Source organism: Vipera ursinii, assembly GCF_947247035.1.
Source record: "Vipera ursinii genome assembly, chromosome: 3".
NCBI classification, from domain to species: Eukaryota; Metazoa; Chordata; class Lepidosauria; order Squamata; family Viperidae; genus Vipera; species Vipera ursinii.
The window spans coordinates 42,991,252-43,008,371 of record NC_139516.1 but is presented as its reverse complement, the minus strand read 5'-3'; the positions used below and the strand labels follow the sequence as shown (position 1 = coordinate 43,008,371).

Below are 17,120 nucleotides of genomic sequence, written 5' to 3'. Positions count from 1 at the left end.
TCACGCTCACCAGTATAGTTCCTCTTATTTTGCAGAATAGCTATCTGAATTAAGATTTGATTTATTTCTTCAATCTGTGGCTTTCTGACCACTGTTATTATTCATAAAGCTTTACTATGTCATTTTACTTCTCATAAATCATCTGGGAAAATATTTGCAAGAACCTTATGGAATCTGAGCCACTTCTTTAAAAAGATGCTTTTTAAGATTCCAGCATCTTTTCTACCAACAGCATTTGAATCTCTTGAGCACAAAATGTTAGAAAAATAGGGCTTTCTTTGTCATTGTTTTCAAACTGTAGTCAATTCTGTGTGTGCCTAACTGGTTAGATGTTGAAGAGTCACAAATAGAACACATCAAGAAGAACAGCCACCTGCCTTGTTTTTTAGGACTTTCCTAATTCTTTTTTTGTGTTTCTCAGTGTCTGTCTGTGATAAGAAGCTATCCTTTGAACAAAGCAGCTCTCTTTGTTTCTGTTGGCAGAAATATGGGCTGGTATTCCCTGCATGTGTGTATACACAGCTGTGACCGGATATGGATGCTGAGACATTTAAACCAAGCCCACACAGGGAAATATCTTGTCTCTTAGCTGGAAGTTTCTCCCAAGCTGAATGGTGAAGCCTGCCTTAAAACATGCACAAACATGGGGCTCTCCATCTCTTCACTGTTGATGTATTGCTTTCATTAAAAGGTCGATAGTCCGGCATTCTGGTTAAAGTAGTTCAGCATGAGATACAAGCCAATATAAATATGCTTTAAAATCTTAAGTTCAGCAGGAGGGCCTTGTATGCAGTTTTGTTTGATTAGCTCTTTTTAGCAGCTCTGCCCACATTTTAAAGACATTAGAAATAAGCCATACTAAAGCAGATGGAATTTTTTTTAAAAAAACCCTTCCATCAACAACAGTGTACTACACATAAACAATAGGTTTTCACTATTGTTTGTTCTTCAGTTATGCTTGGATTTTTGGCCAGTTTTTCCTTTTCCAATATGTGATAGGTCTGTAAAAAAAACTGAGAATATTGCAGTACAAAGCAAGGCATTCCAAAACTGAAATTATACTGGAATCAAGGGAAAACGTCATAATGTTGTCATATTCTAAATGGCAGCACACCGAAAAGAAGGTTTTAGGATGGTAGCAGTTCTTCTATTTAATTGGCTAAGCCATAGCCCTTAACTCCCTCTGTAGCTGATTCATGTCATTGTTTTTCCTGACTAATTTCGTAGCTTCAAGCAAATTCTGAAGGATATTCCTATAATTTCTTTGCAACAGTACAAAAGTGGCTTACCATTCTTTCAGGATGTTTTCCCAACTTCCCAATATGGCCAACAACCATGGGCTTTCCTTGAGGTCTCTCATCCAAGTGCTAAACAGTTCTGACCTTAGCTTTTTTTTTTTTTAAATTAGCTAAATGCAAATAGAGTCTTGTGCCATTCTCGAGGGATAGAATATAAATATAAGAAGGTCTTACTTGTTATTCTTATCCAGTTATGTTGAAATGCAAAAGATATAAACAGATGACCAGTGGGATATAACCTTATACTAATCATGTATTCTTATATTACTTATTTCAAAAACATGTAATTGCAGGCTTAAATTAATATTAACATCATTTCCGATTCTATGATGTTGTCCAAAAAATAGGTAGATGTTATGGCTGGGTTTTTACCAACCTGGACAAGAGTCTGTATTTCCTGTTTTGTAGTCTAATTGGTAATACCTGTTATGGTTCTCTTCTTTACTAATGTGTTTTATCCTTGCCATTTACTTGGATATCATGGCTTTGATATCTCTTTACAAAGTTTGTAATGGCTTATATCTTTTTGCTTTCAATTAAAATCTGCTTTTATCCTCTTTCTGCCAAAATGTAATTCATCGTTTCTATAAGGGAATCTGATCAATAAAACTAAAAAGGGTTACATTAAATTATAATTGCCCTTTCATATCCTCCCAGGTCTGATTTCAAACTCTGCAAGATACTCATCTTTCATCTGACACCACTATCTCTCAGAGATCTGTATTTTGCTTTAAAATCTTTTCAGACTAAAGTCAAAGGCATTGGGTTACTGTCTTTGCTTCCTCCTCTTTCTCCTCCTGGACTGATTTACCTTCCCTAGTGCCTTTTAAAATATCTATGAGGAAACTTAAATGTTGTAGCCAAACTGTGAGTCATGGAAATGTTAAATCATTTCAGCTGTCCAAAAATCTATTATGCCAATGAAGCCCACATCCATAGCTGAAATGCTAAGTAAATTTTTAGAATTAAAAATGAAACAAGAGATTGGCCTGACACATTTCCCTACTTGTCTCTTGCATTATCCACATAAACAGACAAGTGTCATAGGAGCAACATTTTTCATTCATCTCCAGAGCTTATGGATGTTTAAAATACCATAAAATATGTAGCATCAATGAGGAGATGCTGAGATATGCCACGCTCCAGATGCAAAGTGGAATACCACTCATTAACCATGAAGCTAGCATGCAGCTAAGCATGTTTCCATTCTTTTCAGGAATCTCACCGCTCTCAAGGTTCAGCTTGGTATATCAAAGGAATGGATAAAAAATACTCAAAATGTGGGTAATTTCTCCTGTTTCATAGATTGAGGAAACAGATTTGAGGAAAATATAAATCAGTATGCCCTTCTAACTTCTGTTATAATCTGCTCAAGATTTTTTGCTGCAGTAGGTTTACCAATCAAGAGCTTTTTTAAAAAAGCTTCCATTTAAAAATCATCATCCTTTAGAATCAGAATAAAACCATGGAATTCACTGATTTTCTGAGCTTTAGTTTCAAGGATTAAAAAAATGAGACTGCGAATGTTGATGAAGTTCAGAGAAAATAGCTACAGCTCACTTATATAAATTATATGAAAACTTGCATAGTCAACTAAGCTGTCTGCCATCTAAAACGCTAGCGACAGGTTTTTAGATATTAGCAGTTTTCTAGTTCAAGGCAAGGATGATACTAGTCTTGCCAAGGAGATCAATTTTGGCTCCAAGTCCTTCCATGCCTTTGAGTCTACCACTGTCCATTTTGCTTCATATTTCTTATTCAGTATAGATAATTGATCAACCCAGCTTCTAACAGTCATATCCAACTTCTTTTTTTGCAGGATATTGAAGCTACTATGAATTCTGCTCTGAATGAGTTGCGAGAGCTGGAAAGGCAAAGCAATGTGAAACACACACCAGATGTTGTTCTTGATACGCTGGAGCCATTGAAAATGTCCCCTGTAGTTGCACCCACCTCTGAGCCTTCCAGCCCTTTGCATACTCAAATCCTCAAGGACCCAGAACCAGCCTTTCAGCGGAGTGCCAGCATGGCAAGCGACATTCCCTGTGCCTTCAGGCCAGCAAAATCTGTCAAAACGGCTGCCCAGGTCAAACCTCCAGCCACCAGGCCAAAGCCAGCAGTTTTCCCCAAAACAAATTCCTCAAGCGCTGCAGTTGCCTCAGCTTCTCAACAGTCTACTGACAAGTCTTGTACTGTGTAAAACTGAAAACCCTACTGTGAATACAGCATTTTTGTTTCAGCTTAGGGAACTCTGTTAAGGAGACCTTACAATTTCTATTTAATTAGTATTGAATTTCTACTAAAGATTAGTTCATAAGTTACTGGTGCCAGGAATGTTCCCGCCAAGAAAGATCCAGCTAATTAAGCCTCGCATTACACCACCATTGGCATTTACTAGGATGTCAAAAGTCTGTGTAACCTGAGACAGAAAGCCTGAGATCCTTGTGAAATCAATGAGGGAAAGGCACAATTAATTAGCTTATTACTGGTAACTAATCAACGCCTTGTTCAAGTGTCTGGTCACTGGGAGACATTTCAATGACCACATGACTTGGAAATTGGTAGAAAGGATTTTCTTGCTTCAACCACTACAGGGAAAACAATAAGGTGTTTGTTATTTTGGATGTTTTTGTTGCCACTGACTAAGTGGGTTTTGCGCATGACTACAGTCCTCAATAGTGCTACAAGATTTATTAACTTTCCACTCTCTTCCATCTCTTTTCAGGCATACCCATTCTCAAACACTAGCTTCAGTATTTTCAGTCTTAGGTTGAAAATCCTTATGAAATGTTCCTGGAAAGCCTAGTCCTGGGCTGATTCAGGCATATTTATATACAGACCTATATGTTCATTTATAGTTAAACTAATCTTATGGGAGAGAGAGAAAAAGTATGTGATCTCACACATATAAAACACTTCTTATTTACTGTATATACTTTCATGGTGCTTCCATAAATAAGGGAACCCAAATATTTCAGAATGAGATTTCAATTAAATAGCCCTTTTTCATGGGGACTCAGCAGACAAACTGAAAAAATAAGTTAAAAATTTAAAACAAGCTATTACAGTTCATTTTCTGGTTTTCTCACTCTCTCTCACCCTTCCTATCCTTCTTTTTGATTCATAGTCTAAGTGTTTGAGATATAATTTGCAGCCTAAATTTAAGAAAATCAAAACTGTCTTGAGTCAGATATATGTCCAGTATGTACCATATTTCTGGGATAAATTACCCTTTCTTCAAGTATTCCACAGACGATCCAGCTTAATATGATATTTTATATGTTGGATTATAGTGGTTCCAAATTCCAACAAATGACACAGACTTTTGTTTTCATTTATTGGAAAATAAACTCCTATTCCAGATAGGATCGTCCTAAAAACAAAAGAGACTGCACACTGAAAAGCATCAGGATGAGTTTATGTGCCGATTTATTTTCTCCAAAGGGATTCTGAATTAAAGTTGATTTTATCACACTTCTTGTCAACTGATGCTGAGATAACAAACTGAAATGTGTTTGTTTTATGCTCTAGGTTTCAAATTCCAGCCTGTATTTCTTATGATTATAGTTATGGTTTTTTAAAAAAAAATATTCTGTGCACAAATTGACTGTTTTCAGATTATGGCTATTATTTAAACTGATCTTTTGATTTTCCTACTTTTTTCAAATGCTTGGATATTTAATTGCCTATAAAAGGCCTCACAATCTCAGTGATAAAATTAAATCATATGGATTTGGGAGATCATTTTCTCCCTGTTTGTGTGTGCATATTTCCTCTACATCTTGAATTTTTAGACTTGAGTACTGCAGTCTGATAATTAACTCTCAGGATTAGTCAGAACTCCTTTCTTCCTATTCTGTTTCACTCAGGCAAAGCTACTGGATATTTTAGAGTACTTTTTTTAAAGCTTACACTATTGCTGCCAATTTTTAAGACAGAAGGGTTTTTTGCCTGTGGTGGCCAGAGGGAGGATCAGCATTATGTCTCTCCTAGAGCACTGATACTAATAAATCCCAATGCCTACTGATCGTGTCCCTTTCATTAAGAGCACATGAAAAGCCTTGGCACATGTTGTGAATAGGCATATATTATTTTGCAAAGTGATGGGCAACCTTGTTAATCAAAATAACTCAATTATATAACGCTTCATTTTTCCTAGTTTTATACCATGCTTTGTACTCCTGGAAAGCTTCAAGTTACCCAACAGGGTTGTGTGAATGTGTGTGTGCATTAAGAATGTTTTTAATGCAGGTAGTAGTTGGCAATTTTTGTCTATTTCACTATCCTTTGGGTATATGTTTTCCCGCTCCCCCTACCCCCCATTGGCAGAATTCTCATCTTACATGCAATTAAGTGTCCCTCAGCTGGAATCTAAGTGTACGTGGAGATTTATATTGCATATATAAATACTTAAATCACCTATCTTAAAATCTGTGGGTGACCTGGGAACAGCTTCTGCTGCATTTTCAAAAGTAAAGTGCTTTCCCCAGATAAGTGCTGAGCAAAGTATTGCAGAAAGAGATATAATTAAGTTGGGCCACATTGACATGACAAACCTTCATTGATTGTTAATTAATAGCCATGGATTTCTATCATTCTACTTTAGTGAAAAGTTTAAGATACTTAAAAGTTCCTATTTCTACTTACACACAGAAGAAAGTACTGATGTCATTCAGAGGATAGAAGAGAAGACTTCTTAAAAGAAATTGGAACAATTCTAACTTCGATGCTAATGGCCAGAAAGGATTAGGATGGCACATTAATGTTTCTTTTATCTGTATCCATCAGTATATTTAGTGGCAACTTATATCTGTAAGGTCTTTTACTAGCAGGAACAGATGAAGTGCAGAACTTTCAGCCAAGAACTTTCATTGTTCTTGGCTGCTACTATGAACAAAGTCATGCAATAAGCAATGTAATCTAAATTAAGCAGTGATACAGAAACCTTTATAACTAGACGTATTAATAACCCTTTTAGCTACTGTAATTAATCTGTGTAATATGTAACAAATCATTCTCAGTATAAGATGTCCACAAATGCATTACATTTATCATATTTTGTAGCCAAATTCAGTTAAAATTAGAAAACAAGTCCCATAAGTTTAGTAAGATTCCCTGCAAAGTAAACATAAGATTGTCCAGTTTTTGCAACACAAGTTGCCCATAAAATGTTTCATGGAACTGGAATTTTATTCATAGGTTTGCCCCTTTTTTGTTAAAATCTTCCTGATTTTAAAGCCAAATGTTGATAACTGGAACCATGCTTTTTAAGTAATGTCTTGTATGAAATATGAAAATATCACTTGATAAATATATGAAAGCAGTGGCGTAGCGTGGGTTGTCAGCACCCGGGGCAAGCACCCGGCCGCTGCACTGTCCCTCCCCCAGATAGTCCCTCGCTCTCTCTCCGCACCGCACCGCACGCCTGGCACCACCCCCTCCACAGTGGGCGGCAACCCAGCGGCTCGGATCGGATTCGCACAGCCAGCACTGTAGTGAGAGAGAGTGAGTGAGCCAGGCAGGGGCAGAGAGCTGCGAGTGCGAGCGCGCCCCCCCGATGTTGCCCCCAGTGCGGCCGGGGCCCCCTGCACCCCCCATGCTACGCCACTGTATGAAAGTAATCTAAGTGGACATTTGAAAGAAGGACAGCTGTTAGTTTTCTGAGCAGAATTCTGAACACTAAATTAATACTCTCTTTGCCACTGATAATGTGGAAAATGCTGGTATTGTGAGCATGAAACATAATTTTTCTTACTACTCTACAGTTCTTCATTTGAACATTGTTCTGTTGAGATAATAGACTTTCCCCTGACATGGAGAGAACAGGCAGGAACTTTTCCAGTTTTGACCCTTCAACAATAGGCAACTTACAATGAGCCCCCCTAGAATAATTGTTGACTCACTAAAAGACTGATTTTTCCTATGGGATCATGGCTGCATGTCAGATTCAGAGCTGCAAAAACTTTTACCTGCCTACTTGAAACTCTTCTAACTTGAGAAGAGTTTTTATTCCACAACTGATCTTAATCCTTCCTTGTCCCAGCTAGCCAGGATTATCTTCTCTAGGCTAATCAGAATGTAGTGGAAGACAGCCAAGCCCACTCCTTAATTACCATCGTCCTACTTTTCTCTGCTACCTGAAGAAGGGAGTTGAGGAAGGATTAGTGTATATGCTTGAATTTTATTCTCCTTTTTGGATTATACCAGAAAGGCAAAGCTCTACTTTTATATTACTTTTGCTTTGGTGGGTATCCCCAGTTTTCTGAATAGTTTCAAGAGAAAGGCTTGATTGCTGAGGACTGTCACAAACTTAAAAAACAATAAATTCTGAAGTCGCCAGTTTCCAAGTTCTGATTTGTTCTTGATTCCAGAAAGCATCTCAGCAGGATAGATGCAAGCAAACTCCTTAATAGCCAATTTGCTTATTTTCTAAATAGACCATAGCCCAAAAGGATTGAAAACCTTCCAAGGCTAAAATTGATTTCCACTGAACCTTTTCTAGAAAGCAGTGTACAGTTTAAGATGGCTTTCAGTAACTATATAAGTTTAATAAACATTTTTAAGAAGCAGGAAGAAAAGAAGCTAGTTGGCCTGATTATGAGCCCTCAGTCAGATTTGCAACCTACAAAATATCAAGAGGTGGCCTTTGGCTGTAATTTCTCAAAGAGAATTTGGGGAGTTATTTTCCCAGTGTTGGCATGAACATGGTGCTAAATAATCTCCCACAACTATTCACAGCAAGCATTCTATATTGCTTACAACTTTACAGTTCTCCGAAATGTTTCCAATGTCAGCCAATCTGAAATTCTGCTCAGACTGCACAAGGCATGGAGAAATAACCTACTTTTTCTCTGTAGCGTAGCACACAAATAACTATGCATGAGCAGTAGCTGCTTTTAAAAATGTTAACAACTCTTCCAATTCACCTGCTTAAATGGAAAGGAAAAAATATTTAATCAGTGTTTCCATCTTAGGTGATCATGCAAGCATGGGGTGGAAAAGCATTTAAACTTTTGAGATAGTTTTTTAAAACTAACACTGCAAGAACAGATTGTATATTTAAATATCTATCTATCTATATATGTATCTTTGGGGCCATTTTTGCTTCTAAACAAGTGAAGTGAAAATTATCTTCATTATTGTAGCAGCATTCTAATAATTTTTTAAAAGGACTTTTGCTGCTCAATCACACTGTCTCTGGAAGTAGGAGGGAGTAATCTGCCCAGAGAGAGCCTCATGGATTGGGCTCTGTGAGTGCCAAAATGTTAGAGCAATATATTTAAAATACAAACAGGTAATGGAAAAGACAGACTGAAATCCATGTAGCCAAAACCCAGCAAATGCTGAAGCAAATGTATTTTTCAAAAGAAGGGCAGCACTGTTTATTCTACTGTATGTAACACAGTTCAGTTGCAGAGTGAAGCAATTTTCAGTTTTTGTGTTAAAATCTAATCCTGTGAAGTCAGGTTTGAGTACACGCAATGCATTTTTAATTAATTGCAGCTATAATGGGTTTGGAATGAAATATTTTTTTTTATTTTAAAAGCCATTTTCAATTGTTCTTTATCTTCTACACCAATCTCTACATGCGGTGTATATATTTTCCTGTCAAAAAGCAAAACAAGAAGCCTGTACTTTGTATATACTATTATGTACAATATTGGAGGTACATCTCTTCTTTCTTTTGGTACAGTATTAGAAGAGTAAATGTGTTGGAACTGTTAAATCCTTCCTGAAGTAAAACAAATATTTGTCGTCATTAGCAATAGTTTTTGGAGAAATAAATGTTTGGGTATGGTGGAAGTGCTGGCCTACAGATAAAATTGTGTGATGTCTAATTTCTGCAAAAGATACAGAGAGTAAGCTGTTTGTCATTGAGAATTGCTACTATATTCTAAGTAGGTCCCTGCAAACTGTGCCAAATCTGCCATTTTTTAAATCATGGAAATAAAATATTGTAAGCACAGAAGATTTCTGTTTTGAAATCCATATTACTGGAAATATGAGCAATTTGTAAAACTTTCTGTGTGGAAAGTGTTTTTTTTTTAAAAAAAATGGAAAGGCAAAAAAAAGGAAGAAACAACAAATATGTTGTATGTAAAACTTTGTATGTAAATAATATGTAAAACTTTGATAGATTCAACTGGGGTTGAATGAGTTTATTCACAGCTATTTCAAAATAGTATCCAACTACTACAGAGCTATCAATTCCATACTGATAGGAAAGTAGAATGCAATAGCCTACTTTTCCCCCTTCACATGCCAGCCTTCTGAGTTCTGAATTGCATACAGGATTGCTGAAATAGGCAACATCCTTCCTGCAATCTAAAATGGAAAGGACATTATTTCTCAGCGGTTTTAATTTGGGGGGGGGAGGAAGAATAGAAGTAAAAGAAAAACTTGGTTTTTTCCACATTGCAGAGGATGGCAGGGTGCACTATATTATTACCCTTCTTGTATTTATACATTTCTCCATAAGTTGTGGAAGACAATTTTCTTTGCACACTGCCTGGCAAAAAGCCACATTGCACTTCACAAATTTTGCTAATTGTTCCCTCTGGTACATTTTCAATCAAATAAAAACCAATTCAAACAAATGGTTAAAAGTAAGGTGATGAGAGGGTCAAAATCAGAATGTTATGCATGATGTAGCCATTGTGTGGGTTCCCTGCTACCAGAAGATCCCAAGGTTTGATAATATTTTAAAAGCTTTCTGGAAAGCCATAAGGTTTGAGGCTAGCCTCATCTCAAGAAGGATGATGTCCCAACGGGTGGGTGCTGCTACGGAAAAGGCTCCTCTTGATCCCATCAGATAGTATCTTTAGTAGACAAGCTCCACAACATGCCTGATGAAATGGGTAGATGTAATATGGGAGAAATGGCTCCCTCATAACCCAGCGACATGCCACGTAGGACTTTAAAACCACTTTAAATTGGACCATGAAGTAAATTGGTAACTAATGTAACTCACAGAACAGAAGTGTAACATTTCCTAGAGGCATTTTGCACCAGCTGGAGCTTCTGGATACTCTTGAAGGGCAACTCCATGTAGAGCACATTTCAGTAGTCTGTTCAGGAGCTGATCAGAGTGAGAGTACCTGAGCAGAGCCTCACCATCCAGGAATGGGGGCAGCTGATGCACAACACAAAGGCCCTCATTGCCATGTTTGCCACCTGCTCATCAACCAAGACTCGTGAATCCAGGAGGACCCCCAAGTTGCACCCTAGTCTATAGGTGGTAGTGCCAAAGATCGTAAAAGCTCAGATTCAAGAAGCCATAAAAACCAAAGTCATTCAGTCTTTCCAGAGTTCATGGAAACCTGTTGTTCCCCATTCATACCTTTCTTTACAGTCTCTAGGCAGCAGGGCACGACATCAACAGCTCATCAAGGCTCACCTTGGTGGAGGGGTGGAGAAGTAGAGTTGAATATCATCAACAATATTGATGATTCCTCACCCTGTGGCTACGGATAATCTCATCCAGTAGTTTCATGTAGATGTTAAACAGGAGCACCAAATCCTGTGGGAAAGCCACATATTCCACAATGCTATACTAGTAGAATAAAAGGTAACCCTATGCATGAAAAATGCTTGAAAATGCTGGCTATAAGTTCCTTGTAATAGTTGTCCTTTGGGGATGCTAACTCCCAGTCTGTTGCCCTAGGTTTTCCTACTTAGTCCTCCAAGAAAAAGGAAAAGCTGAAAATACAAGGCCTGGTAGCACAGAGCATAAGCTATATAACAATTGGCCATAGTGGTCAAACTGGAAACTATTGCTGCACCCTTGGCCAATGGAGGACATATCAACTGTTAAAACAAATAATACAAATTTCACATAATACAAATTTCGCCTTCTGTTTGATTTCCCCGCAGGGTGAATATATGATGCCAACTTATCACTGGTATTTTTATAACAATGTTTCTCAACCTCAGCAACTTTAAAATACATGGATGCCAGCACCAGAATTTCCCAGTTAACAGGTCTTACATGTACTTTTCTTAAAATAACAAAAAAGAAACAAATATACTCTCTAGGAGAAAAATATACATATAGAAAGGGGAAGATTAAAGTTCTGGGGTAATGATGTGAGAGAGTCTGCCTTTCTATTGACTAATAAAACTGCAATAGATTCCCTCCCATAGCACATATTTTTCCCCATGATTATGGAGAGACATTATGGAGCGTCCACTTTTGACATGCATAATTTATCCGCAGTTGGTACAGCAATCTCTTTTCAATTAACACATTACTAGCCACATCTTTTAGTGCTTAAAGAGACAAGAGGCTCTTTGTGCCCGCCCAATTGGTAAAAAATGGATTATCACCTCTGACTATCCTGCAAATCATAATAAAAATGACTCCCTATCTTAACAATTAAGATTCCTTGCTGACTGAGACTGGACATTTAGAGCTAGGTCATTATCTTCCCTGCTCTCCAAAGCTAAAGTGGGTTGTAGCATCTGGTTAACTTTCTCAAGGCTCAGAAGTTAAATACTTTTCAGTTTAGTATTTCATGGGATGTTACCAGGAAATATTAAAGCTACAGGCTATTTTGAACTGCACCCCAAATGTACATATATATTTAAAAATAAATGGAGCTGATTTATAAATATAATTCAATATTCCACCATGAAACTTTCTCATTAAGGACCACAAACTAATGTATTTTTGGTCCTAGTAGTGTTACCTTCCTATGGAATTTTCAACTAAACAATGTATGTGTCTCCTTTTTGTGATGCTGAAAAAAGAAAACTCAAGATACTTATAGATGCCCACTTATTCAGTCATTATTATTCCTTTTCCACCAAAAATAATAATTTCCCCCTTCCTTTACTTTCACTTTCTAATAAAACTCTTCTCAATTTATCAGATGAGAGAGATTTTCCACATCACTTGTGGATAGGACAACAACTTACCAAGTATAGAGAAGTGACATGATAGGTCTGTATACTATGATAGTAGATGCAGATCGAGTAAAGAAGTTCAGAAAGTCTCTGCAGCAGACACGTGTTCCCTGGAAAAGAGGCAGCTGTTTTAATGAGTCACAGATACATGCTGTGTTCATGTTCCCACTTGTTCCAGCGCATGGTTCCAAATCAAATTCAAATCATTGCATAGCCCTAATAAATAAAAAGCATGTCAAAATATAATCCTGTTTCATTCCTCTCTGCATTTGAACCACTTCTATAAAAGGCTCTTGTTGAGAATATAAAATTCTTATACATTTTCATGCTATTTCCACCTACAATAAGTGGGAGTAAATATTTGGCTATGAAAGTTTAATTTATTCATTTCCTCCAAAGCCTTGAATGTGGGATTAAATCAAAAGGCAAGTTAAAATCAGTGAGGACTGGAGGATTTCAACAGTTGGTTGCTTATTTATATGATTTATTAACATCCTCAATCCAGAAGGACTCTGGGTGAATGAATGCATTTTCAACACAGCCTCCCACTTTATACCATCCTTAATTATGTCAGGGGATATTAAATCATCACCAGGACTTTCCCTGATTTCAGCAACCTCTGTCAATTATCCACTTCCAATGCTGTTATAAGAAGACATTTTAGGAAGACCATCTGAGATAAATGGTAGAATATGCGAGTCACATTTTTGTGGGGGGAAAATCCGGACACTGACATTAAAAATCTTTGAATGTCAATCAACCCACATACTGAGAAGTTAATGTGAATATATAGCATTCCTTTTAGTCCAATCCAACTGGTTGTTTAGTCTGAACAATAAGAGAAGCCATCTCTAAACATAAAACAATAACATACAATATTTTTAGGTACTTCATAGTATGCATTACTCCAAGATGTGATACTGTATATAAAAATGATCATCTACTTCTGGGAAGATAGTTTTTAGAATAATAATAGTGGACCAACCTAATTTTTCAAACAGCAGAATAGCCATAGAATAGCCATCCCTTTATGCTGATGACATGCAGGCAAAATGAAGACAGAAGGAAAGAGTGGGCAACAAAATTAGATATTAGGTTTACATAAAATGCTAAGCTGTTTTACTAAGCCATGGTTCAATTAAATCATGCTTTAAATAACACACAATGATTTGGTACACAAATAGTAGTGCTATAACATAATTGGTTCAGGCACCAACTATACCAAAAGTGAGTAAAAAACAAAACTCCACACATTGCAAATCAATTGTGATGTGTGAATGTGTGATTTGTGATGTGAAGATCTGGAACTGTTTGTACATTGACTCACATGTGTGGTTTTCAGAACACTTCCTCCTACTCCTTCTATATCTTATTTCAGTTGGAAGCTATAACAATGGGCAAATATACATGTGTGTGTGTGTGTGTGTGTGTGTGTGTGATGTCTTCAGTTGATTGGTTGAAGAGTGTAATAACAGTGTTACAAAATAGAAGTGAAACAGTTTTTAGAATAGCATGCTTAGCATATCATTCACCTTGGAGTAGGGAGTAAGAAAAGCTTGTGTCATACTCTTGCCTTGATTAATTTATTAATAAATAATGATAGCGTGTGATCATAGAGCTATATTAATTGGGGACATTAATATATGTATAACTTAATAGGCAGACGATGCAACCAGGCTGTCGAGCCCCGTGGGCCCAACATTCAGCGGGGAAGGCGGCCTCTCACGCCGGCCCCTCTCCCCCAGGTCCTGCCTCTGACTGCCTCCCTGTGGGGCCTACCGCCAGGCGGACGTGTCCATCTCCCTGCTCTACAGACGCCGGCAGCCTTCCTGGGTTTCCCGCTTCTTTGGCCGACTGCCAACTGCTTCTTGCCTCTTGGGCCGACTGCCAGCTGCTTCTGGAAATGCTAGGAGGCACGGCTGTACAGAAGAGCCCAAATACAGGCATCCTTGGATTTGCAGAGCGTAGTGTGTGCTGTGGCATGCCTTGTGTAGCTGGGCACAGTGGGGCTGGGCATTTAGGAATATAGGTGGGGGTTACCTGGTCTCCTTACCTGGTTGGGGATGGGCTACTGGACAGGGGGGAGACAGGCTGACGAATGTGCGTGAGGTTGGCATCTGGAGACAGCAGCAAACGGAGCTGTAGGGGGAGGAGGGATTATACGGACATGGGGCAGATGTTGGTCTGTGGCTTGAGGATGGAGCCCTGTACCTGATAGCTATGTAAACATTGGGAGTGATGTGCTACCATCGCTGACTTTGTTTTCACTTTATGTGCATTGGAGCTGAATAAAGCAACCTGCAGAATGCAGCCGCGCAAGTTGTGCTGGGAGTTTCCCGATACTCCCATGTTACACCTTTGCTCCGCGAGCTGCATTGGCTGCCGGTTGTCCTCCGGGTGAGATTTAAGGTGTTGGTAATGACCTACAAAGCCCTACATGGCATGGGTCCGGATTACCTACGGCAACACCTGCGGCCGGCGTCAACTTCCCTCCGTCCAGTGCACTCCCACAGAGATGGCCTCCTCAGGGTGCCTCCGATCAAAGAATGTTGACTGGTGGCCCCCAGGGGGAGGGCCTTCTCTGTGGGCGTGCCAGACCTGTGGAACCGCTTGCCGGTTGAGCTCCGGATGGCCCCCGACCTTCGCTCCTTCCGGCGCAATCTAAAAACCTATTTGAGCAATCTGACCTGGTTTGATGGGTTAGGGTTGGGGTTTTAATATGTTTTTAATTACTGTTTTAAACTTGGGCATAATATTTAATCGTTTTTTAACTTTTGTATTCCGTTTTTATATTTATTGCCCTGTACACCGCCCTGAGTCCTTCGGGAGAAGGGCGGTATAAAAATATAATAAATATAAATATAATATAAATATAATAAATGTTTACCAGAATTAAAATGGTTGTAATGTTTCAGCCTGTCTGTTGTGGGCAAAGGACAATTAGATATGTTAGGAGAACCGAAAGATGAATGCAGTGGGTTACTTAAATGTGCATACTAAGACAAGAAAAGTCCAGGATCAAGAATGAAAGGATGATGAATGGACAGATTGTATGCAGAAGTGAGAAACCAGCATGGAAGAAATATGCTGGAACTTTTGGTCATATAGAAAGAATAAGGATTGAATTACAGAACAAAATATGAAAGAAGAACAAATGAATCAAGTTAAAGATTAAGAAAATCAAAAGTAAGTTGAATTGACAAGATCCTTAAAAAGACAGATGAAAGTTGAAATAAAACACAATGTATGAAGCAGTATATATGTAATGGAAATAAGGTTGGTTTCCAAAAGGATACAATTTGGTATAAATTAGATTTCGCTATGTTTCCCTTTCTTCTAGTGCTTTTTAATATCTTTTATCTCTCTGCTATTTATTCCCTTTCTGGACTTTACATAACAATGCTTTCCCCAGAAGGTAAATAACCTTATAGGTAGGTGGGTATGTAGCATGCCTGACACTTTTATAAGAAGAACATCTTCTTTAGATGTTCTTCTTTATAAGAAGAACATCTAAAAAAGAACATCAGGTTCTTTTCCTGAAACCCCAGCCTTAATCGTAACTAAGGGTTGAATGAACTACTGCTTTTAGTGTCTTCCATGTTTTCTCAGCTCTCATCCATCTTAGATCACCCACACCTGTCCAGTTGCTAAGAGAAAATGGCTGAGAATGGCTGCCTCCTGTTGCCTCGATTCTGCAAGGGTTCAAGTTAATGCGGGGTGAAGGATGCCTGCAGCTAGATTTAGAGGCCAGCATTCCTCCAACTCACCTCAGCTGGAAAGAGGCATGCAAAGGAAATGTTTCCTAATTCAGCTGGAGTTTTCTTCCCCTCCCCCCCAATGTTTTTCCCCCCCTTCACCTCTTATTTTGTTTTTGACTGGGGAAAACCACATCATATTTTTATAATTAAGGCTATAAAAATCTCCTATGTGTATGTTCCAGGAAGTTAATTATTTACAGTAAGTTTCCGTTTAGGGAGAAGGGAAGACTTTTGATGTTTAATCAAACTGTTCTTTTGCAGGCTTGAAATTCAGCTGGTTGCAACAAGTTCTTGTCTGGCTCTAGTTTCACAGGAATTGAGGATGCCATGATTTGTTCTGACAATGTTGGCAGGACAGAGTAAACATGTCCTATCAGCCCAAGAGTTTTGCCCAGATCATTCCTAAGCTTCTGTGACCATGATTTACATAATAAACCAGACTGTTCTACTAGCCTGGCATAAGGGTCTCACATTAGGCACAATAATGTCATATACCTCAGGACATTACATAATTTGCATCACTAGTGATATCCTGAGGGACATGAAGTCCCTTGCTCTTCCCAGCTGGCAATGTGGTTATAGATGATTTTCTGTTTTCCATAAAAGGGGCTCAAAGTTAGTCGGGAATTTCTTCATACATAGGAGATTCTTGAAGTGAATCCATGTATAACTTTAACAACATGGCTACAGTCAAAGCTTTCTTTCCAATGCAGCTAAAACATATTTTGCTTCTGCGTCTAAACTAGTACAGTGCTGGTTTTTCTCTCCCATCCTCCACACTATCTCCAAAACACTCCCTCCCCAATGTGGAGAGCTTTTTTTTTTCTAATTCAGAGAATGATTTAACTGATACTATCTGAAATTAAAACAGCAGTTAAGAAAAGGCAGGGTAGTTTGTTTGAAACACAGGAAGGCATGACTTCCTGATTGTTGGTGTGCTTCTCTTTCATTTCATTTGTGAACGCAGTCACTCCCCACAGTGTGAAAATATTTTGACTCATTTATTATACTGATAGCTCATCTTCCTCTGAGGAGCTCAAAGTATCACCCAATTGAGATAAATTGGGCTGGGAGACCAAAATCAACCTCAGAATCCAAACAGTGCACTGAAATCTCTCATTATCTATGTGTGTTTTCAACCTCAGCAGTTTTAAAGTTT

At 38.2% G+C, this 17,120-nt stretch overlaps 1 protein-coding gene across 2 annotated transcripts in view; it reads left to right on the top strand.

Annotated features, from left to right (window-relative positions):
* SRGAP2 (SLIT-ROBO Rho GTPase activating protein 2) overlaps positions 1 to 5,055 on the top strand; it is a 230,891-nt gene extending 225,836 nt beyond the window's left edge. For both annotated transcript variants that reach the window (XM_083357482.1, XM_083357481.1), the window contains exon 23: positions 3,118 to 5,055. In XM_083357482.1, coding sequence (XP_083213608.1) covers positions 3,118 to 3,498 — 381 coding nt within the window. In that variant the 3' untranslated portion in view covers positions 3,499 to 5,055. The remainder of the gene's footprint in view (positions 1 to 3,117) is intronic.
* The last annotated feature ends 12,065 nt before the right edge of the window (positions 5,056 to 17,120 follow it).